Below are 23,836 nucleotides of genomic sequence, written 5' to 3'. Positions count from 1 at the left end.
TGGAGAACAGTATGGAGGTTCCTTTAAAAACTAAAAATAAAAAAAAATAAAATAAATTAAAAATAAAATAAATTAAAAAAAAACTAAAAATAGAACTACCATATGACCCAGCAATCCCACTACTGGGCATATACCCTGAGAAAACCAGACTTCAAAAAGAGTCAGGTACCACAATGTTCATTGCAGCTCTATTTACAATAGCCAGGACATGGAAGTAACCTAAGTGTCCATCGACAGATGAATGGATAAAGAAGATGTGGCACATATATACAATGGAATATTACTCAGCCATGAAAAGAAATGAAATAGAGTTATTTGTAGTGAGTGGATGGACCCAGAGTCTCTCATACAGAGTGAAGTCAGTCAGAAAGAGAAAAACAAATACCATATGCTAATACAAAGATATGGAATCTAAAAAAAAAAAAGTGGTTCTAATGAACCTAGGGACAGGACAGGAATAAAGACACAGACGTAGAGAATAGATTTGAGGACATGGCTAGGTGGAATGGTAAGCTGGGACAAAGCGATAGAGTGGCATGTACATATATACACTACCAAATGTAAAATAGACAGGTAGTGGGAAGAAGCCACATAGCACAGGGAGATCAGCTCGGGGCTCTGTGTCCACCTAGAGGGGTGGGATAGGGAGGGTGGGAGGCAGGGAGATGCAAGAGGGAAGAGATATGGGAACATATGTATATGTATAACTGATTCACTTTGTTATAAAGCAGAAACTAACACACCATTGTAAAGCAATTATACTCCAGTAAAGATGTTAAAAAAATAATAATGTAAAATATTCACTACATGTTGAAATTCTGTTTTGGATATATTGGATTAATGAAAACATGCTATAAAATTAATATCACCAGTTTCTTTTCACTTTTAAATGGTTGCTAGAAAACTTTTAAGTTACATGTATGGCTCACATTATATTTCTATTGTACATTGCTGTTCTAGAAGCATCAAGAGAAAGAGCGAGAGAGGGAGGGGTTACTAATAAAAGAATAAGAGTATTATAGGTATAAGATCTCTTATCAAAACACTGGAGGACAGAAATAACAGTCTCTAAATTTCTGAGGGCAAAAAAAAGATCTTAAATCTAGAGTTTAATATCCAGCCAAACTTATCAATTAAATATGAAGGGAAAGGGACTTCCCTCGTGGTCCAGCAGTTAAGACTCTGTGCTCCCCAATGCAGGGAGCCCAGGTTCGATCCCTGCTCAGGGAACTAGATCCCACATGCTGCAACTAAGAGCCTGTATGCCGCAAATAAGACCCGGGGCAGCCAAATAAATATTTTAAAAAATAAATATGAAGGTAAAATAAACACTTTTCCAGCCATGTTGGATTCAGACTGATTTCAGAATCCTTATCTACCAGGCAACCTTTCTTTTTAAAAAATTTACAGTATTTGAGGATGTAATCTATCGACAGTACAGGAGAGAGAAAAGCAGCTCATGGTCCAGGAAACAGTGGTGGAATTCCAGGTGTGAAACGGAGAGGATGACACATCTGCAGCATCCCGAAAAACACAGCTCAAATTAAAACACCAGATCAAAAGACCCTAAAAGGAATTCCTCCAAGAAGAGAAAGAGGAAGATTTAACAGGCAGGACAATTAAGAAGCTGGGAGCTCTTAGCCCAGTGGGGAAGAAGACTTAGGGTTTTTTTTTTCCTCTCAACAAGAAAAAAGAAGCCCAAGAAATTAGAAATGCCAAGAAAACAACTGAAAAATTAGAGAAAAAAGTTTTGATTGAAATACAAGACGAGCAAAACTGTGGCCTGATCACTTGATGGAATATAATAGAGATCATTTGACTTTAACCCTTTGGACATTCTCCGTTGAGAGAATCTGTGACAAATCAGTGACAAATAGTTGAAATGATCACATTTACATAATTGTAATTAGATGGTTACTAGCTTCAATTTTTAAAATCAAACCATAAGACCTAATTTTAGTTATAGAATGGAACATGCATGTCATAAAAGACATTGTAAAGGTAACGCTTCAGCTGGCAGAAGTCAAGTTGAGAGCAGGAGGAGGGAAGGGTGAGTGCAGGGGTGCAACTTTCTTCGTTTTACTTTGGGATGATACAAGAGATACTGTGTAAAGAAGACGGAACGAAAATACAGGATTATGTATACATCACTTAAAAGTATAAAGGCAGCTAATAGAAAAACCACACACACTAATACAACTAGCAAAACTCAGTGGAGAGAGAGAGGCAAGTGGAATGTGAGCTGAATTTCCTGTCTATCAAAGAAGATGGGAATGACTTGATTTCTACTGCTGGTAAATTAAGAAACTGAAATCTAAGCATATCATTTAGAATTATGGTGGTAACTTATCAAAAGAATTAAAAACAAAAGGTTTAAAGGGGTTTCCAATAAAGTGTGGGACTTGGGTAGGGGAGGTGATACAGAGTTTTTATTTAATAACAGTATGCTGTTTGAATTTTGAAACTGTGTACACATTTAAAAATGTTTTTGAAAATACATTTATAAAAAATTGATGTTAATAGGTATAAAGAAAGCCTCAATTAAAGAGTAATTCTTCCCTAAAAAAAAAAAAAGAAAATAAGAACAGTTTCAAATCAAGAATCTAAGCTCCACCTGCTATATAAAATAAATAAATAAATAAATAAAAGAAAAAAAGAAAAGGAAAAAAAAAAGAATCTAAGCTCCTAGGACGTCTCTGGCAGTCCAGTGGTTAAGACTCCATGCTTCCACCACAGGGGGCACGGGTTCGATCCCTGGTCCAGGAACTAAGATACCACATGCTGCACGGCTTGGCAAAAAAAAAAAACCCCAGAACCTAAGCTCCTATCTCAAGAAATCTAGTAAACGAAACCAAAATAAATCAAGCATAAGGAAGAAAATAATAAAGATAGGGCAGATACTAATGAAAATTAAAACAAAACCAAAGCGTTCAGTGAAACAAATAGCTGGTTCTTTAAAAACATCAATAAATTAACAAACTTCCAGCTGAAAAAAAAAAAAAAGAGGGAAGATGCTAATAACCATATTGTTAGCATGTGCCCCTGATGTAACACAAGAAGCGTACTTCACACACCTGAGGTATTTTTCCCCAAAACTCATAACTCCAGTCTAACCATGAGAAAAATAGCAGACAAACCCAAGTCGAAGGAAAATACAATAAAATATCTCACCGGTACTACTGAAAACTGTCAAGGTCATAAGAAAAAGCTGATGAAGATGAAGAAAACTTAGAAACTGTCCCAGATCAGAGAAGACTTAGGAGACATGACAACTAAATGTAATATGGTTTTGTGGATAGAAGTCCTGGAACATTAGTGGAAAAGGACATTTGTGGGAAAAAATCAGTTAAGTCTTAATAAAGTCTGGGGTTTAATTAATCGTATCACACCAATAACTGTTTCTTAGTTGTGACAAATGTATTCTGGTAATATAAGATGTTAACGATAGGGGTATATGGGAACCTGCAGTATATCTCCAACTTTTCTGTAAACCTAAAACTATTCTAAAATTAAAGATTTGTTTGAAAAATTAAGTCACTGAATTATTGTTTTCAGAGTACAAAGAGAAAGAAAAAGATAGGCTCATTAACAGAGGCTGACGGTTTAATGTTAATAAAGATCAGGAGAATAAAGAACTCCTAATTCCTACTTTGTCTCTGGTCTTCTATTTCAAGAATTTAGCTTGCAAAAGTAAAAAGGACCAAAAATTTTCTACAATGAATAAGTATTACTTTTTAAGTTTAAAAAAAATAATGAAAATGGAGGGTTTAAGAAAAAAGTACATTGGTAAGTACATTGGAGGAGAAGACCAAGAAAAATTTTAAAATTCCAAGAATGTATCCAACTGCTCTAAATGAATTTATACTTTCCTGGAAAAAATAATGCCCAGGTTATTGAGAAATTTTGCCAATGAGAACAATGAACCACAGAGGATGTTCTCTCTGAGAAATCATGGGGATTGCCATAGCCAAAAGACTAAAAACAGGCAAAGATGCCAGTTTTCAAAAAGGAAAATAACATACTTCTGTAAGTCAGAATAAAGAGCCTGACGTCTATCTAGTACAACGTTTTAGTCATCAAGAGACATTAGGATACACACATTCAACCTACTATACATTAGAACAATCATCTCCTACAAATCTGACTTCCTTTTTTGACTGCAAAAGATTTGGCAGACAGGGTGTATTTTACTTCAGTGAAGTACACCACAAGCTGCCTCATGCAAATCCTTGGGATAAGCTGGAGAAATATTCTAGACAATAAAAACGGAGAAAGAGGGCTTCCCTGGTGGCACAGTGGTTGAGAGTCCACCTGCCGATGCAGGGGACATGGGTTCATGCCCCGGTCCGGGAAGATCCCACATGCCACGGAGCGGCTGGGCCCGTGAGCCATGGCCGCTGAGCCTGCGCGTCCGGAGCCTGTGCTCTGCAACGGGAGAGGCCACAACAGTGAGAGGCCCGCGTACCGCAAAAAAAAAAAAAAAAAGGAGAAAGATTTCAAATGTATACTGCTAGGTTCTTTCTTCAGTCCAGTACTGTTTAACATTTCTGTAATTGACTTAGATGAAGATGTAGAACAACACTCATCAAATAGGCCAGTGATATATGTCATAAAGCAGTAACACATAAAGCAATAACAGAATCTGGATTCAAAAGGATACTGAAAGGATGTACTGTTGAGCTGAGCCTAGCAAGGTGAAATGTAATAGGGAAATAAGTCTATATTTGGGTCCCAAACTCAAATGCACAAATACAGAATGGCTTACTAGCAAAAAAAAAAAAGGCTCCATGATATTTAATTGAAAGTCAGCTCAATATGAATTACATACAAAGAATGTGGCATGCCTGCCCAAACAAAATATTATCTACTGAGAGATGGCACAGTACTGCTATATTCTAGTGATCCTACAATGCCCAGTGTATAAATATACTGAAAACTGCTCAGAAGAGTAACCAGGGTCAAATATAAAACAGTTAGATAAATTTATAGGCAGAGGAGCAGCAGGTTTGGCCTGAGGAAAAAAATTGGGGGGTTCCAACACAGGTGTCTGAGGTGCTCTCACATGTAAGAAATCTTAGACTTATTCTAAATGGAACTAAAGCTAACGAGTAGAATTTAAGGATTACAAGTTTAATTTCAATATAATAGTGATGGTAATTCAAAGACAGAATGAGCTGCATTTAGAGTTGAGCTTCCCTCCTTGGGGGCCAGATGACAAATTGGCAGGAATGTGGTAGAGACAAATTATCAGATGGCTGGTTAGACTAGGGGACCTTTAAATCTTCCAACTCTATAATTTTAAAGATGCTACTTTTCTAGACTTTCTCTATGCCGAACTTGTGGCTTCAGTCCAATTACCACTGTTTCTGGAACAAGGCTTATTTATACACGTACTTTCCTGTATCCACTCAGGCTATTCTATCACTCAGCAAAGACCAAGGATTTGTCTTTCTGAATCTATCAAAAATGAACTCAAATACTGTCCTTAATAAAAACTTCTATGCCTACCCTACTCTGATCTCTCTTGCCCCTGAATTACAAAATAGTGTTTGGCAGTTAATTACATACCAACTTCAGACACCTCTGCTTCTGTCTTAAACCGTTATTTAACCTTTTATAATAATTTCTCTCCTCTGCTAAATTTAAATCCCCTTAAAGGCAGACACTGTATTCCCTACACGTCTACGGGTACATGGCAGACATTCAAAAACAGTCTTTGAGGGACTTCCCTGGTGGCGCAGTGGTTAAGAATCCGCCTGCCAATGCAGGGGACACGGGTTTGAGCCCTAGTCCGGGAAGATCCCACATGCCGTGGAGCAACTAAGCCCATGCACCACAACTACTGAGCCTGCGCTCTAGAGCCCACGAGCCACAACTACTGAAGCCTGTGCGCCTAGAGCCCATGTTCCGCGACAAGAGAAGCCACCGCAATGAGAAGCCTGTGCACCGCAACGAAGAGTAGACCCCGCTCGCTGCAACTAGAGAAAGTCCATGCACAGCAATGAAGACCCAATGCAGCCATAAGTAAATAAATTAATTAATTAAAATTAAACAAAACAAAAACAGTCTTTGATTTTCAATATTGGAAACATTTTTATTAGAACAGTTATTTTATTAAAAGGCACATTTTTATAGGTAAATGGAAAATTCACCATTCAAACCTGAGTACTGACTAATATGCATGACTTGCAGTTCAAATAGAGAACTACCAGAATGAGACACTGTCACCCACTGATAACATATTCTAACCAGAGGACTTTTAAAATAGTGAATCAAGCTCAGAAAAGTTCAAATTTTCCAACCTAAACATAGAGGTTGGTAAAGCTGCCCTTACAACCTTTCTTGAGCAAAAAAAGATTAACGGAACCAAACTAAAGAGTGAAAAACGTCAAGAAAAAAATCAAATTTTAGAAAAAAAATCATACTTCTTTCTTTAAATGTAAAACGTATTGATGTGTGATGTGATATACAGACTGTAATTTTTTTTTTCTTTTTGGCCACACTGTGTGGCTTGTGGGATCTTAGTTCCTCAACAAGGGACTGAACCTGGGCCACAGCAGTGAAAGCGACAACAGACTGTAATTTTGACTCATGTAAATTGGAACACAAATTAAGAAAAAACAAACTAGTCATACAGAGCCCAGAACAGATGCTCACTCCCTGAACACCAACTAACAAATAAACATCCTAGACAAATTAAAAGAGAATTCCTTATTAGCTTAGATATATTAATAAAGATTAGGAAATACTTACTGAAGATTCTGGATCTGACAGTTCATCCAATAATTTTCTTGCATCTACCACAGCTTGGTAGAGTCTCAGATTTTTGCCATCAGAAGCAACAAAGCAAGCACTCGCAGAATTGCAATATGTGCCTGAGAAAGTAAACACTTTGCATTATAATATATAGTTTATTTTTATTACTGGCTGAAGTACGAGAAAAAATATTCACACTTCTCTTTTTAGACATAACCATGGTCCAGAAACACAGATACAATAGATATAAAATTATTAACCAAAAAAATTCAACAGATAGGTTATGAGAGGGAAAAGATGAAAAACAAAGGTCTAGAAACTCTAAACTTAAGTCTGATGCCTACATTCTGAATACTTATTAAAAATCTTCCTAATGACAAATATAAATCATTTTGTATATAAATAGCTGTTTTAAAGCTTTTATTAATTTCACTATTAAAAGGAACACTTACCAAGACAGTAACTAGGAATAAGAGTTGGAAGCCAAGCAACATTAGAGAAGGCTGAAGTATGTAAAGAGTTAATTCGCGCCAACTCCGATACTCCTCCAGTGTATGACAAAGGTCCTATTGGGTCCACGCGCCACAGAATAAGTTCACTGTAGATGGCATTCGGGTCATGAAATGTACGTGTTGCTGCATTTCTGAGAGGTTGTTTCGAGGAACCCTTTATGTGTCTTACAGGATCCATTAATCTACTTAATTTATTGTCTGAGTCCCACTGAAAATCTGATTCAGGAGTCAGCAGAGCATTATGATGAGATGATGTCAATAATAATGGTAAAACTGAATGACATGCCAGGTCATTGAGGTGAAACCTATGACCACAATATCTAAATTTGTGAGACACAGTTAGAACAGTGGTAAAGGCAGACTTATCAGCAAAAGTGACTGCCCATTGATTTAAAGAGCCATCTATGTGTTTAGAGACCATCATAACTGTGGGAGCTAAAATGTTCATATTTGTACTGTGTGGTCCAGAATGCAGCTGTGATCCATGAGGACTGCATTCAGCCATCATGTCTTGGTGTAACAGAGTGTGGTGAGAATCTTTTGCAGCGTTTATACAGGCATACATCATGATATTTTTACTAAGAGAGCTTGCATCACCAGATGGAAATGCAACAGGAATCCGAGAAGAAAAAGAAACCTGAAAAACACAATTACATGATTCAGTGCAAGCAGTCTGCCTCCTCTCAAAGTCTTCCAAAAATACTTCCATTTTCAAACTGTCAAACCTCAGCTTCCCAGCAAAATATATCATTTTCGACCTTATTATGGTCTAATCCTTTTCCTCTATTTATATAGTATCATATATTCATCGCGTATGAGAAAACTGAACAAATAATTTCAAGTATTGGAAACTTGAAACTTGCCTGTACATCTAGATGACTACAACCATAAATCTAAACAAATACTGTTCAGAAAGATAACCAATAAAGATAGTAGATTTAATTAATAAAACTGAAGAAGTGGAGGGGATGCATCCTGAGTCACATTTTTAGGGTAGTTTCTTAAGTTTATTCAAAATATTGTGAATTCCCAGAAAAAATGAATACACATACATTCAAGTACTCAGTATCACATTTCAAAGCCAAATTCATTTTACTTAAATTAATCAAGTTTATAAAATCTGTGGTCATTGACCCCCTTTGGTAGCAAGTTATTCTCTTCTCAGTTGCTTATCAAAAATAAAATCATTGAGTATTTCTGAAAACCTGCTAAATCTGAATAGCAACTGTTTTACTTTTTTAAGAAGTGTAAAAATTGCTTCATCAGTAAAATATACCTGGACTTGTCTAAATATTCCAGGATTATATTCATCCAAATACTTTACATGCCACACTAGGAAGGTACCATCTACCGGGTGTATAGTAAAAAGCATGTCAGGATTCTTATTCCATTCAGTTAGCAGCATTTCGATCTTCCGATCAAGCAGGACTGTAGGCAGTGGCATTGGTACACTAGGTCGTGAACAGGTTCTAGGACTTCCCTCTCTTTCTCCATCTTCATGTTCTGATGATCCTGTACCTGCTTCAGATTCTCTATCCAGGGATAATTCTAAATCAGAAAATAAATTTATCAGTACATACTAACAGAAATACTATAGAAAATTCATTTATATACTAGACTATCAAATTCATTTACATACTAGATTATACTACAGAAAATCGTTTACATACTAGACTATCAATAAATAGCATACTAACTTTAGAAATCATGAATCCCTTTTACAACTTATGGCCAGGAAAAAAAACCAAGGAAGGAAACTATTTTCTGGTCTGAACTGAAAATTACTACATTTCTTAGTTTTAGATAAATCAAAATTTCATTCACACTATCACATTATCTTTATTATTACCATTATTAGCAAAACCTGTTACCTCCACCAAAAGCATGGCTTCCAAAGTAATACATTACTCAAAGCAATAAGTTATAACAAAGCAAAGTTAGATGGTAGATGGTCCATAGTAGATGGTCAGTAGACCTGTGGAGTGAATGGAAAAGTGAAAAGGAAGGAGGCGAGGAAGGAAAGATTACAAACCAAAGGTGGCTTCACAAAAAGCTGTCAGCCTGTAAAAAAGAAAAATCTGAACACAGGATACTAACCATGGTCTAGTTTCATACGTAAACCCCTCTCTCTTTCCTCCTGTGAACATTCATCTTCTCTATCTCCTTTGTCGTTTTCATGATCCACCTGCTTTTCAGAAAGTTTTCGTAATTGCTGCATAAATATTTCAGTAGATGATGTAAAATGAAATTCTTTGTTGTTTAACCAATGAACTACAAAGCCCCCATTTCCATCATCAATGTTAAATACAGTGCCAACCAAAACATTTGGAATATCTGTGGAATCAAAAAAGATAAAATTTCAATGTGAATTTCTAATGTCTTTTAAAATATTACATGTGCCTATAAAGACTACTTCCATTACACAGAAAATGTGATAAACAAAAATAAACATAACTCTAGCACGACCTGAAATTTTTAATTGAATTTAATGGTAAATGAACTAATGGCATAGACATATGGAATTAAATTACTAATTTAAAAACGAAACACACCAAATGCACAAACTTTTATTGAATCCTGGTTTGGGGATGAGGGAACAGAAAGACAAAACAGAAAAGCAAATCTAAAAGACATTTTTGAGATGACTGAAATTTAAATATGAACTGAATATCAGAGATTATGGAATTATTTCTAATTTTCTTAGGTATGATAATGACATTGTGATTATGTAAGAAAATTTCCTTATTCTTAGGAGATACTTGCTGAAGTATGTAAGGGTGATATGCCATGATATGTGTAACTTACTTTGAAAACATTAAGAAAAAATTTCACTCACACACACACACACATATAAACATACATATGTGTGTATATACAGAGAGAATAAAGCAACTGGCAAAATGTTAGCAATTGTTGAATCAAAGTGGGTGAAATGAGTGTTCACTGTACTATTCTTCCAACTTTTCTGACTGTTTTAAACTTTCCTCAAAACTCGGGGAAAAATAATGCCAAGAAAGAACACAGGAAGGCAAGCGAACTTCTAAGTATAGCGGATTTTCTCCATGTGGGGTAACTGAAATTCACGCTATAGATCAGTTCACGTAAAACAGTATAATTCAAAAAAAAAAAAAATCTCCTTAATCCCAAATCAAATTATAAATAATCCATTCAATAGAAAGAAAAAGAGACTGGGGGGGAAGCATCCAGATAACACTCTTTTGGAACTGTATTTGCTAAATACCTATCTTTATATAAATAAACATTTAAAAATAAAATCCTCTGCACCCTGGTTCCATTTCAATAAAACGTAACTATAACTTTATACAAATATAGTTCTTCCAGCAATGTAATATGAGACTAATAGGCCTTGCCATATGTTTTTCATGCAGAAAGAAAACAATGACCTTAAATAGAAGCTTTAAATATGCTCTTGCCAACAATGAATCTGCCTCAAAATACTTCTCAACGACATAGGAGGAAAAGAGCAAAAAGAAAACATCAAGGTTAGAAGAAACACTACCTTTCCCGAAGTGTAGGACAAGAAAGTCTATGAGGGTACAAAACAAGATACGCTGAAATATAAGGAAAACTATGCAAAAATATACTTAGATAAAGTTATAAAGAAGAGTTGAGAAGAAAGAATAATAGTGAAAATACAAAAGGGTGGGAAATCACACTAATTAACCAGGCTGCCACCACTTGTGTTCATCTCCAGGTTCAACTAAAGCTCTAATTACTTAGAAACTTTGCCATAGTCTAGACAAACAATGGTGCTCAAAAATACTTATTTGAAGTTATTCCCTGAGGATCACACAGTCTCAATTTAAGAAATGGCACCTTATATTTCTGTTCCAATTAAGAAGTATTTTAAAAGGAAACATGGAGTATTAGCATAAAATTAGAAACAGGTTATAAAAGTAGTCCCACTTTTCTATTTATTTATCTTATTTCAGCAGATAAGAAATAAAACTTTACTATCCTTTACCTGTGGCGGGATTGATGCTCGCTGCAATGTGAAAATGACACAGTGCATTTGCGTGATGGGAAATGTGTCTTTGAACTTCATGCGTTGCCATCTGGTCATGCATTAATTCAGTGTGCGTTACAAGAATGGAAGACTTCCTTTGTCCTTTCCTTAAATTTTTCAAATGGTGTATTGTCTAAAATAGAAAAATAATTACTAAATCCAAGTCTAGGAAGTCTAATAAGTGCTGATCAAAGTACTTTTGATTATTAAGGCTTTTACAATTTTCCTCTCTGTAAAACCTGACCATCTTAAAGGAAACTTTAACTACAATAGAACAACTTAATATATTCTCCACTGGTCTTGCAAATTTTATAGTTCAAGGCAGTAGTTGCTCAAAAACACTTATTATCTGCAGAAACCCCTATAAAGATTAGGAGTCCAAAGTCTAGTTTTTTCAGGATATCCCAGTACTGAGATGAAATTTACTAGTCATAAGGGTGTAAAAAAAAAAAAATTCCGAATCTTCCTACCAGGAAGAATATTCCTCCCCAAAATTCTCACTTAGAACTAAATAGCCAGCTAAATAATCTAATATATAACCTCTATTATAAAGACAAAAAGAGGGTACAAAAATACAGAATAACAAGGGGAACCTTAACTTAGATAAGAGTAGCCAGGAAAGACCCCATGAAAGTATTGACCTGTGGAATTTGTTCAAACTGAGATATGTGTCTATGATAAAAATTCTGTACTGGCATACTCCATCATCTGAACTATTCTGACACGGGACCATGTCAACTCTCAGCACAATCTTTTCTCCACACCATAACCCCACCACACATTCCTTATTCTGTCACTTAACAATACCGTGCTTAATAATAATATACCATTCTTTTCCTTTGTTCCTTGCAATCAATGAAATAAAATGTGGCATCCTCTCAGTTCTTTCTGCAGTAAAGTAAAACATCTGGTCCTTCCTTTCAATTCCACAGCCCTTGTCCCTTTTCATGTGAAAAACAGTGTCAGTTCTATGGTGTGTCCTCTGTCTCTGGTCTCCCTGATTATTTCTTTGATTATACCTATCAAGTTAGTTTCACTCAATCTTTGACATTTATCATTATTTTAAATTAGATTGCCAAGGCTGTGCTATATTGGTCAGTTATCGTCTCCTAGGAACAAAATGTATAATTTAAGTATATATAGAATTATATAGACCTTGCAGTTAGGAGTTTTATAGGAAAGGACATTAGAAAGCAAAATAGCTCATAACTCAGATAATCAGGGTTTTTCTATTAAAAACAATTTTAACATTACTAATTGACAACATTTTATTAAAAGGCAGCAAAAATGTGTCAAATCACTGATTACATATTATTTTATTTTTGCTTTTATTTTATGTAGCAGTTAGTAATTCGATTTAACAAACACTTGAAAAGAAATATATTAGATAACATGGAGGATATAAAGATATCTAAAAGCCCTTAGTCTCCAAAAGCTCATATGTAATTTAAAGATAAAATGTTATACAAATATATATAAATTATTGTGAACATCTAGTAAATAAAGTACTTTTTCCCACTAATTTTCAATCAATAGCAAAACATAACTCTAACTGTTCTGACTTGTGCTTTAATTTCATTTATGCTTTAAATGTTGAAAAAAACTGTATAAATAGTGCCCAATCACAGAGAGCATCAGAGCAGGACTACTTTACATAAAACTTTAAAGGACCACATCCTTAGCCTATTAAACCCCCCAAATATTTTTGCTTGCCGAAACTGCAAAACCATTTTGGCTATGCAACCATTAAAGTGTTAATGTAAATGTGCAATGTAAAAGTATAATTAGTTATGTACAGAGATGTTTATAACACATTAAGTATAAAAAGCAAGTTATAAAACATTATTGCATAATATGATCTCAATCTTGTAAATAAAAAAAAATGTACAAACACATATTGGAATAGTTGGATTATAAACTCTACATTTTTTTCTTTTTCCTAATCTAATTTTAGAATAAGCATATACTCTTTGTGTAATAAAGTCACATGAAAAATTAAGAAAATTAGCAATCTAGGTTTACTATGATAAATTTCTGGTAATTTTTAATAATGTATTTATCTCATTTTATTCCCTAATCATAATGGGCACAACAGTTCATACTATATTATAAATAATCTAATTTCTTAGAAAGCATTTTTGTTTTCTATATAGTATTTAAAAACTAGAAAAATTATTTCACTTTCAAAATATTAAACCGTGAAAACTGTGCAGTTATATAAGTTCACTTAATATCTTAACAACACCTTTATTCTTATTCATAATAGTCATATTTAATTAGAAAAATAAATGTAAAATTTAATCCTCGTGAAACAAAAGCAAAATATTTTTAATCTGTTTATTTTTTTAAAGATTGCTGTGGTTTATTTTATTTATGTATTTATTTATTTTGCTGCGCCGCGCAGCTTGCGGGATCTTACTTCCCTGACCAGGGATCGAACCCGGGCCCCAGCAGTGAAAGCACCGAGTCCTAACCACTGGACTGCCAGGGAATTCCCCACAAAATATTTTTAATTACAACCAATTTCAAAGACTTTTACATGTTTTATTAATCAAAGTTGCCTACTCCTATAGATTTTCACACTCAACATGCAAACTGGAAGAATTAAATTTATACTATTTATCTAGACTACATATCTAAGATCATTACTGTCTATATCTGTCTTCTAAGTGACATAAAATAAGTGAGAATTCTTTGCCATTAATTTCGTCATTATGTATACCATGCACCATCTGCAACTTAGCTTATGAATTCCCACCATACTCACATTATCTTCAAGATTCATTTACCATTTTAAATCATACAGTACCTCAAGAGCATGTTGTACTCTGTCTTTCTGTCTTCCAGCATGAGTAAGGTTGCTGGCCGTGCTGGAAGTGGTAGTCTCACAAATCTGCTCACCCAAAAGACAGTCTTCTGGTAATACGGTTTCTGCCCACAGCCGGCAGACACCATCATGGCATGAAGTTAATAACACATTACAGACAGAACCTCTAGTGATAAAGAGAAATGAACAAAAGTTACTACAAGTATCAATGACATGAAAAATTAAAGGCTATTAGTATTTAGTTCTTCATCCTTAAAGATGACATTAACGCAAAACAGTATGATCTATGTGTAGTTATTTTTCCAATAATGATAATGGATTTCTACTGACTATTTCACACTCTTACCAAACCCCATTTATTACCTGCTCAGACCTGCAAGGTGGTAGGCTGGACATAGGGTGCAATCAGTTACCATAAAATAAGAACAACCTAACTGTCCCTGACACTCACCTTAATTCATTAAACTTATGTCTTGAACAGCTAAACTAAATGACAGTATAGTATGCTTCCAATTGCTTTAGAAATTACATTGTGTGGAGAAAGAGTATCAATGGAAGAGCTTGAAATCACGCACAGTACGGCTGTGAACATCATAAAAACTAGGAAATGGTCCTGACGAAGGAAACAGAAATTAATGCCAGATTATACACGTGCTGCTTGAAAACAAGGCTCTGGAGGATTAGTATCTCCTAAACAAAACAAACTAAACATCAAAAGAAAACCTACATTTCTGTCATTACAACTTGCAGAATGACCATAATAAAAGATCATTAATTATAATTAAACTATGTGGTTTATGGCAGTAGTTCCAGCATTTTCTTTTATCCTTCTTATAATCTAAACAGTTATAAATAGGTAAACAAACTTATTAATAATAAAACTGTAAGGAGACTATAAATTCAAACTATAAATCAATTTCCATTAAGTTAAGCAAAAATGTCACAGCATCAAAGCAGCTGAAGTGGTTTAACCACTCATTGTGAAAAAAAAAATTTTCCCATTAAAAAAATGCTTACATAGAATCTGACTCAGTCAAAGGTAAAGTGTTCTGCAAATGTTTTCCATAGATGCAAATAACTTAAACAGATTTAGAGTAACCTTTTATCTAGATTCCAGAAATGTATAAATTCCCCATTTTATCATTTACTGAGCCCCTCCATAATGGGTGTGCTATATTTCCCATCAAGTGCCAACAGTGCTCAGATATATTTAGCAGATGAAATAACCCTTCCTCAAGAATGAATACAGATTTCTAAGCAAGCATTTTTAGAACTGTATATATAATACAGGAATCATTGGTATGGGCTGTTTTGTAGTTTGCTTTATCTTCTAAACACTTTTAAGAGATGGCTGTAACAATGAAGAAAAACTTATGATAAATCCTTTGAGAAGTTTCTGTTGATAGCCCTAAGATAAGAAAAACTTGGCCACTTTATTCACTGTATGTATATGATATGCCTGCCCAGAATGCATATTACTGACAGTTTATTACTATGTTTTATTCTCCCTCAGTGTGTGCTTGCCTGTTACTTGAAAACGTCTCCTTCCTGGAATCTACTGCTGCTGCTGATACTGACAATACCAGCTAACGCTGCCCTGGCACACACAATGTGCAAAGGTCTGTATAAGCATTCACACTCACTCACACATTTCAGTCTCATACAACTCTCTGAGGTAGGTACTACTACTACCCCCATTCTACAGAGGCATGGAGAGCTTAAGAAATTTAGTCAAAAGCTCACGAAGCTGGTAACAACAGCAGAATCTCAAGTCAGGCAATGGATGCCCAGAACCTCTGCTATTCGTTGCCACCGTGTCAATTAAAAGGACCTTTGTTTTCATTATTTTTATAAACATACAAGTAATACAAAATGAAGTTCTATGACACAGTTGTCTAACCTGGGCATATATTTGCTAGTTTTACGCCATGAAAAACCTGTCACAGCTCGCGGATGTGCCAAATAGACAAAGGAAAACTGGGTAGACGCCTGTCTCCTTTCCACTTCATGATGATCCGGAGGTATAATTGAAGACTTCCAACCAGTCATAGGGTACCACACTTTCAAAAGACAATCATCCTGTGAAAATATATAGCCCAATATAAAATTAATTTGTATCTACACATTTCAAAATTTAAGTGGTTTGAAGAAGCTTTAAAAATTAAGCTATACTGGTGTCAGTTTACTTATCTCTTGTAAAAATAAAATACAGTGTGTGTGTGTGAAAAAAATTTAAGCTATATATAAAAACTAAAATGTGACCTATACATAATACAAAATGATGCTTATTATTCTAAATAATAAGGAGATAATAATGCTTATTATTCTAAATAATACCATTCTTGAGAAATAAATGGTCAGTGTGCTCATTATTAATCTTCTCTACACAAAGGTACTTTTCAAACAGAGATTGAAGCCAAATTCCCCCACTTCAACACACAAGGGTCACTGTAAAGAAAAGACTCTGGAACCAGATGCTAGCCTGGATAAGAAAGAAGCCATGTTATCTGTCACTGTTATCATCTTCTCCTTTTTGAAGAGATCTGAAAGGATGAGACAAAATCAGGACTCAGCAAACTCTTCCTGTAAAAGGTCAAGTAAGTTAGGCTTTGTGGACCACACAGCCTGTGACACAGATTCTTCTTGGGTTGTTTTTTTTGTTTGTTTGTTTTTTCTTAGAACCCTTCAAAAATGTAAAATCCGTTCTTGGTTCATGGGCCATAGTGTTCTGATTCCTACTCTAAATGATGAGAGGGCATCTAGGCAGTTTTGGGGAACCACTTCTATGCCCACTTAAGAAATTTAAAGGTATAACAAGAGGCACTGACTTTATCATTTTACTTAGTTCTAAGAATTTTGTTAAAGGCCTAAATAATTTTATCTTATTTAACAGGAACTATCTCTTTTATAGTGCTTCATCCTCTATGGTGTACATGAAGGAAAATAAAAAATTGATAACATTTATGTAAAAATCTCAATCTCTAAGAAACAATGAAATTATGTATAGGTCCAAATATTTTCACCTGGACTAGACAAACACTTCTGTTTTTTTCCATCTTAGTATTCATTCTCAATCTATACTACATAATGTATGTATACACTAAGGTCTCATTTATTTGGATATTTGAATTACACAACAAATCTCTTTAAGTACTTATTCTGAGACAACCACTTAACAGTGCACTAGTTGCTTTCCTCCAAGTACTTTCTCCACCTTAGCATCACTTTCACCTTCCCAAATTTACAGCACAACCGATGGCAGTACTTTCAGACTATGTACCACAAAAACCCTTGAGGTACCTGAGAGCCCTTAAGGAGTCATAAAGGAAAGTCAGAGAGCCTCCACAAGCCGAGCAATCAAGCCCGTTTTCCCATTCCCGCCAGCTTCCCCCTCAAATGAAGCAGCCTCACCATTATCATCTGTTACTACCTAAAACTCTAAAACCACACAGAATTAAACTAGAAATCAGTACAAGAAAGATAGCTAGAAAATTCCCAAATATTTCTAAACTAAACAAAAACACTTCTAAATTACAAGACAATTTTTTTTAATTAATTTATTTTATTTTTGGCTGCACTGGGTCTTCGTTGCTGCACGCAGGCTTTTCTCTAGTTGAGGTGAGCGGGGGCTACTCTTCATTGCGGTGTGCGGGCTTCTCATTGTGGTGGCTTCTCTTGTTGTGAAGCATGGGCTCTAGGTGCGTGGGCTTCAGTAGCTGTGGCTCGAAGGCCCTAGAGCGCAGGCTCAGCAGCTGTGACACACGGGCTTAGTTGCTCCGCGGCATGTGGGATCTTCCCAGACCAGGGATTGAACCCGTGTCCCCTGCACCGGCAGGTGGATTCCCAACCACTGCGCCACCAGGGAAGCCCAGTAAATTTTAACATATGTTGAACTGAATGAAAATGAAAGCAAAACATAAAAATTTGGGGGTTGCAGCTACATCAGTGCTTAGAAGGAAATGTATAGCTTTAAATGCTTATATCAGAAAAGAAGACAGGTCTCAAACCAATGGTTTAAGTTTCTACCTGAAGCATCAAATAAGAGCAAAGAGAACTCATATTAAAGAGATATAAAGAAGAATGAAAACCAATGAAATAAAATACAAAAATTATAGAGAAATCAATGAATCCAAAACCTATTTGTGAAAAGATCAATAAAATTGATAATCTATCTAGAAAGACCAAAAATATTTAGAGAGAAAACACAAATTACCATTACCAAGAATGAAAGATGGGACATGGCTACAGATCCTACAATATGTTAAATCCCTCGAAAGACAATTTCAAAAAAAATTGACAAAGGAAGAAATAGAAAACCTGAATAGCTCTACATCTATTAAAGATGCTGAATTCACAATTTCAAGTCTTCTCACCAGAAAACAAAACCCTAAAACTACAACTAAAATCTGACGCCCAGGTGGCTTTACTGATGAACTTTACCAAACATTTAAGGAAGAAATAGCACCAATCCTTCACAAAGTGTTTCAGAAAACTGAGGAAAAGATCTCATTGTATAAGGGCAGTATTATTACCAAGATAACAAAACCAAAGACATAAAAAAACTATACGGGAATATCTTTCATGAACAAAGACGCAAACACCTTTAAACCTAATCCATCAGCATATTAAAAAAAAAAAAAACAAATCATGACCAAGTGGAGTTTATCCGAGCAAAGTGAAGTGGGTTTAACACTGGAAAAATCAGTAATTGCATTTCATCATAGTAACAGAATGAAAAAGAAAACCTACATAATTAACTCACTATATGCAGGAACAGCACTTGACAGAAGTAAACACTAATTCATGGGGGAGAACAACACGCTCAGCATATAGGAATAGGAAAAATAAAAGGGAACATATACAACATGATCAAGTTGAGTGACTCTACAATAAACCTACAACTTACATCATATATAATGGTGCAAGACAATGCTCTTCCCATAAAATTGGGAGCAATACAAGAATGTCTGCTCTCATCAGTTCTACTCAACATTGTACTAGAGGTCCTAGTACTTGCAATATATTGGGTAAGGGAAAAAAATAAAAGGTATACAGATTAGAAAGGGAGAAGTAAAAATGTCTTTTTTCACAAAATCCTAAGAAAACTACCCAAAAAGGCTGCTAGAACTGATAAGCAAGGTAATAAGACTAAGGATCAAAATTCAAAAATCAATTCTATTTCTATATTTAACAATAATTAACAACGTAATTTCTGTAAATACCTTTTACATTAGGAAGATAAACTTAAATTGTGTACCCTGAAAACTATGAAATGCTGCTAAGAGAAAGAAAACCTAAATAAAAAGAGAAACATACCACATTCGTAGATAAGAAGACCAAATGTGGGGACTTCCTTAGTGGCGCAGCGGTTAAGAATCCGCCTGCCTATGCAGGGAACACGGGTCGATCCCTGGTCCGGGAAGATCCCACATGCTGTGGAGCAACTAAGCCCGTGCACCACAACTACTGAGCCTGCGTTCTAGAGCCCACGAGCCACAACTACTGAAGCCCATGCGCCTAGAGCCCCCGCTCTGCAACAAGAGAAGCCACCACAATAAGAAGCCTGCACACCGCAACGAAGAGCAGCCTCTACTCGCTGCAACTAGAGAAAGCCCACACACAGCAACGAAGACCCAAAGCAGCCAAAAATTAATTATTTTAAAATTTTTTAAAAAAGACCAAATGTTACTAATGTACAATTCTTCCCAAATTGTTCTACAGAGATACAATGTATATAAATAGCATCAAAATCACAGCAGGCTTTTTTGTAGAAACTGACAAAATCTGTATGGAAATCAAAGGACTGACACCACCAAAAATATTTTAAAAGAAAAGTACAAAGTTAGAGGAAAATACTTGTTTTTGGAACTAACTATAAAGCCACAATAATCAAGACACATAATATTAGCGTAAGGGGATACACACACACACACACACCACAATGGAACAAAACAGAGAGGCCAGGATCAGATCCACACACGTATGGAAAACTGATTTTCAACAAAGTTGTCTAGGAAATTCAATGGAGAGTGGATTGCCTTTTTAAAATGCCACTGAAATATCTTGATATACCTTTGGGGAAAAACTGACTTCAAATCAAATGCAAAAAAAACCACCTCAAAATGTAAAAGTCAAAACTATAAAACCTCTAAAAGAAAACATAGTAAAATATCTTTGTGATTTCAAGGTAGACAAAGATTTTTTAAATCTAGGCCACAAAAAGCACAAACCAATTTTTTAAAATTGATGTTGGATTTCTTCAAAATTAAAAACTTCTGCACATCAAAAGACATTGTTTAAAAAAAATAAAAAGGCAAGTTATAGACTGGGAGGAAATATATATAATAGATTTATCTTTCAATTGTACTAAATATACAAAGAACTCATAATTCTATAATAATGAGAAAACAAACCCAATTTTTTTAATGGGCAAAGGACAAATAAACACTTTACCAAAAAAAAAGTATACAGACAGGCAACAAGCATGTGCTCAACATCATTAGAAATCAGAGAAATACATATGAAAACCACAGTAAGACACCACTACCCAGACTATTAGAATGGCTGACATTAAAAAGGCTGACAATGCCAAATGTTGGCAAGAAAGTGGAGCAACTGATATTATTCAACTGTTGGTGAGTATGCAAAATGGCACAACTTTGGAAAGCGCCTGGTACTTTTTTGTAACGTACCATGTGACCCAACAATTCCACTCATAGGTATTTTTTACCCATGAGAAGTGAAATGTTTATACAAAGACTTGCAAATGAATGGTCATAGTAGCTTTGTTCATTTTAGCCTAAAACTCCATACAACCTATATGTCCATCAACAGGTGAATGGATAAACAAATTATGATATATCCATATAACAGAATACAACTCAAATAAAAAGAACAAATTACTGATGCACACAACATAGATGAATCGCAAAACACTGTGCTAAGTGTAAGACCTCAGACACAATAGAGTATACTACACAATTTCATTTACATACAACTCTAGTGAAGACAAATCTAATCAATAGTGATAGAAAGCAGAGGAGCTATTTATTATCTGGAACTAGGAATAGGAGTAAGGATTAATTGGGAAGAAGCAAAAGGAAACCTTTTGAGATGATGTAAGTGTCCAATAACTAGATCGTGGTGGTGATTACATAGGTCTTTAAATTTGTCAAAATACACTGAACTGCACATTTAAAAAATAATTTCATTTTATGTTAATTATACCTTTTAGGTTAATTACATATGGTTTAATTATACCATATAAAGTTAATTATAAAAAAGACATAACAAGATTTATATAAAAGGATGTTCATTTTTAATGGCAATAGAAAAAAATTAGAACTACTAAATGTTCATTAATAGTTATCTGGTTAAGTTAAACTATGGTATACATTCATTCATATAATGGAAAATTATGTTGCCTTTAAAAAGAAAAGATATATCTGTATTGACACATCAATCTATCTATGATACCGTAAGTGAATAAATCAGCTTAAAGAATATGTACACACACACACTTCTGTGTGGTTTACAAAGGCATCAAAAAGTCTAAAAGAATATATATTAAACAGAGAACAGTGGCCATTTTTTTTTTACTGGGGGTATGGCTATTTGGCTGGAGGTTTTCATTTTCTCTGCATGTTCCTCATAATAATAAATACATATTATGTTAAAGAAGTAAAGATATTTCCATGTTAAAGGGGGAATAAAGGGCCTCCCTGGTGGCACAGTGGTTGAGAGTCCACCTGCCGATGCAGGGGACACGGGTTTGTGCCCCAGTCCCGGAAGATCCCACATGCCGCGGAGTGGCTGGACCCGTGAGCCATGGCCGCTGAGCCTGCACGTCCAGAGCCTGTGCTCTGCAACGGGAGAGGCCGCGGCAGTGAGGGCCCGCGTACTGCAAAAAAAAAAAAAGGGGGGGGGGGAATAAAGGTCAATAAGCCAATCCTTAAATAACCAAAACACTAAATCTAGGTACAGAGACACGCTCTCAAGAGGAGGAAAAGCTTCAGGGAACATTCTGTAGCCAGCTGCTTCCCTTCCCGCCAAAATCACCCTCCTCAAAAATTCTTCTCACCTTAGCTCTTAGAAAGCCCAGTTTTTTTCTCAAAAGAGTAATCCTCTATTAAAGAAAAATGGTTTTGAAAAAAAACAAGGTATTTTAAGTTACATTCAAATTTTAAAAAATAGAAATTATAGAAAGTGTTCAGATATAAACTTCATAAACATGAACAGTATTTGTTTTTATTGAACAAATATAATGCTTTACAATTTTCCAAAGTTTCACACACACGATTTCATATAATCCCATAATAACCCCCTTTTTAAAATCCCCTATCCCGACATTGCCCTCTCCCACTTCCCTCTCCCCACTGGTAACCACTAGTTTGTTCTCTGTATCTGTAAGTCTGCTTTTTTGTTTTATTCACTAGTTTGTCGTATTTTTTAGATTCCACATATAAGTGATATCATACAGTATTTGTCTCTCTGACTTATTTCACTTAGTGTAATGCCCTCCAAGTCCACCCATGTTGCTGCAAATGGCAAAATTTCATTCTTTTTTATGGCTGAGTTGTATTTCATTGTGTGTATATACACACACATACCATGGAGGGCCCAAATCAATAAAATCAGAAATGGAAAAGGAGAAGTTATAACTGACACCACAGAAATACAAAGGATCATAAGAGACTACTACAAGCAAATATACACCAATAAAATGAACAACCTAGAAGAAATGGACAAATTCTTAGAAAGGTACAAACTCCCAAGACTGAACCAGGAAGAAATAGAAACTATGAACAGGCCAATTACCAGTAATGAAATTGAATCAGTAATTTTAAAACTCCCAATAAACAAAAGTCCAGGACCAGATGGCTTCACTGGTGAATTCTACCAAACATTTAGAGAAGACTTAACACCTATGCTTATGAAACTATTCCAAAACACTGCAGAAGAAGGAATACTGCTGAACTCATTCTATGAGGCCGGCATCACCCTGATACAAAAACCAGACAAAGATATCACAAAAAAAGAAAATTACAGGCCATTATCACTGATGAACATAGATGCAAAAATCCTCAACAGGGCTTCCCTGGTGTCCCAGTGGTTAAGAGTCCGCCTGCCGATGCAGGGGACACGGGTTCATGCCCCAGTCCAGGAAGATCCCACATGCCACGGAGCGGCTGGGCCTGTGAGCCATGGCCGCTGAGCCTGCGCATCCGGAGCCTGTGCTCCACAACGGGAGAGGGCCACAACAGTGAGAGAGACCCGCGTACCGCAAAAAAAAAAAAAAAATCCTCAACAAAATATTAGCAAACCAAATCCAACAACACATGAAAAGGATCATACACCATGATCAGGTGGGATTTATCCCAGGGATGCAAGGGTTTTTCAATATCTGCAGATCAATGTGATAAACCACATTAATAAATTGAAGAATAAAAACCATATGATCATCTCAATAGATGCAGAAAAAGCTTCTGACAAAATTCAACACCCATTAATGATAAAAACTCTCCAGAAAGTAGGCATAGAGGGAACCTACCTCAACAAAATAAAGGTCATATATGACAAGCCCACAGCTAACATCATGCTCAACAGTGAAAAGCTGAAAGCATTTCCTCTAAGATCAGGAACAAGACAAGGATGTCTACTCTCACCACTTTTATTCAACATAGTTTTGGAAGTCTGAGCCACAGCAATCCGTGA

The 23,836-nt window shown here is 35.4% G+C and overlaps 1 protein-coding gene across 4 annotated transcripts in view; it reads right to left on the bottom strand.

Annotated features, from left to right (window-relative positions):
• DMXL2 (Dmx like 2) overlaps positions 1-23,836 on the bottom strand; it is a 162,805-nt gene that overhangs the window by 85,884 nt on the left and 53,085 nt on the right. For all 4 annotated transcript variants that reach the window (XM_022579483.3, XM_022579479.3, XM_022579480.3 and 1 more), the window contains 7 exons: positions 16,023-16,201; positions 14,105-14,288; positions 11,254-11,428; positions 9,366-9,602; positions 8,545-8,816; positions 7,209-7,905; positions 6,754-6,875 (listed from right to left, as the gene is read on the bottom strand). In XM_022579483.3, coding sequence (XP_022435191.1) covers positions 6,754-6,875; positions 7,209-7,905; positions 8,545-8,816; positions 9,366-9,602; positions 11,254-11,428; positions 14,105-14,288; positions 16,023-16,201 — 1,866 coding nt within the window. The remainder of the gene's footprint in view (positions 1-6,753; positions 6,876-7,208; positions 7,906-8,544; positions 8,817-9,365; positions 9,603-11,253; positions 11,429-14,104; positions 14,289-16,022; positions 16,202-23,836) is intronic.

Source organism: Delphinapterus leucas, chromosome 2 (genome assembly GCF_059928025.1).
Source record: "Delphinapterus leucas isolate spDelLeu-1000000601 "Yukka" chromosome 2, BTC_Dleu_Yukka2, whole genome shotgun sequence".
In the NCBI taxonomy this organism is placed as follows: Eukaryota; Metazoa; Chordata; class Mammalia; order Artiodactyla; family Monodontidae; genus Delphinapterus; species Delphinapterus leucas.
This window is presented reverse-complemented; position numbering and strand designations above follow the sequence as displayed.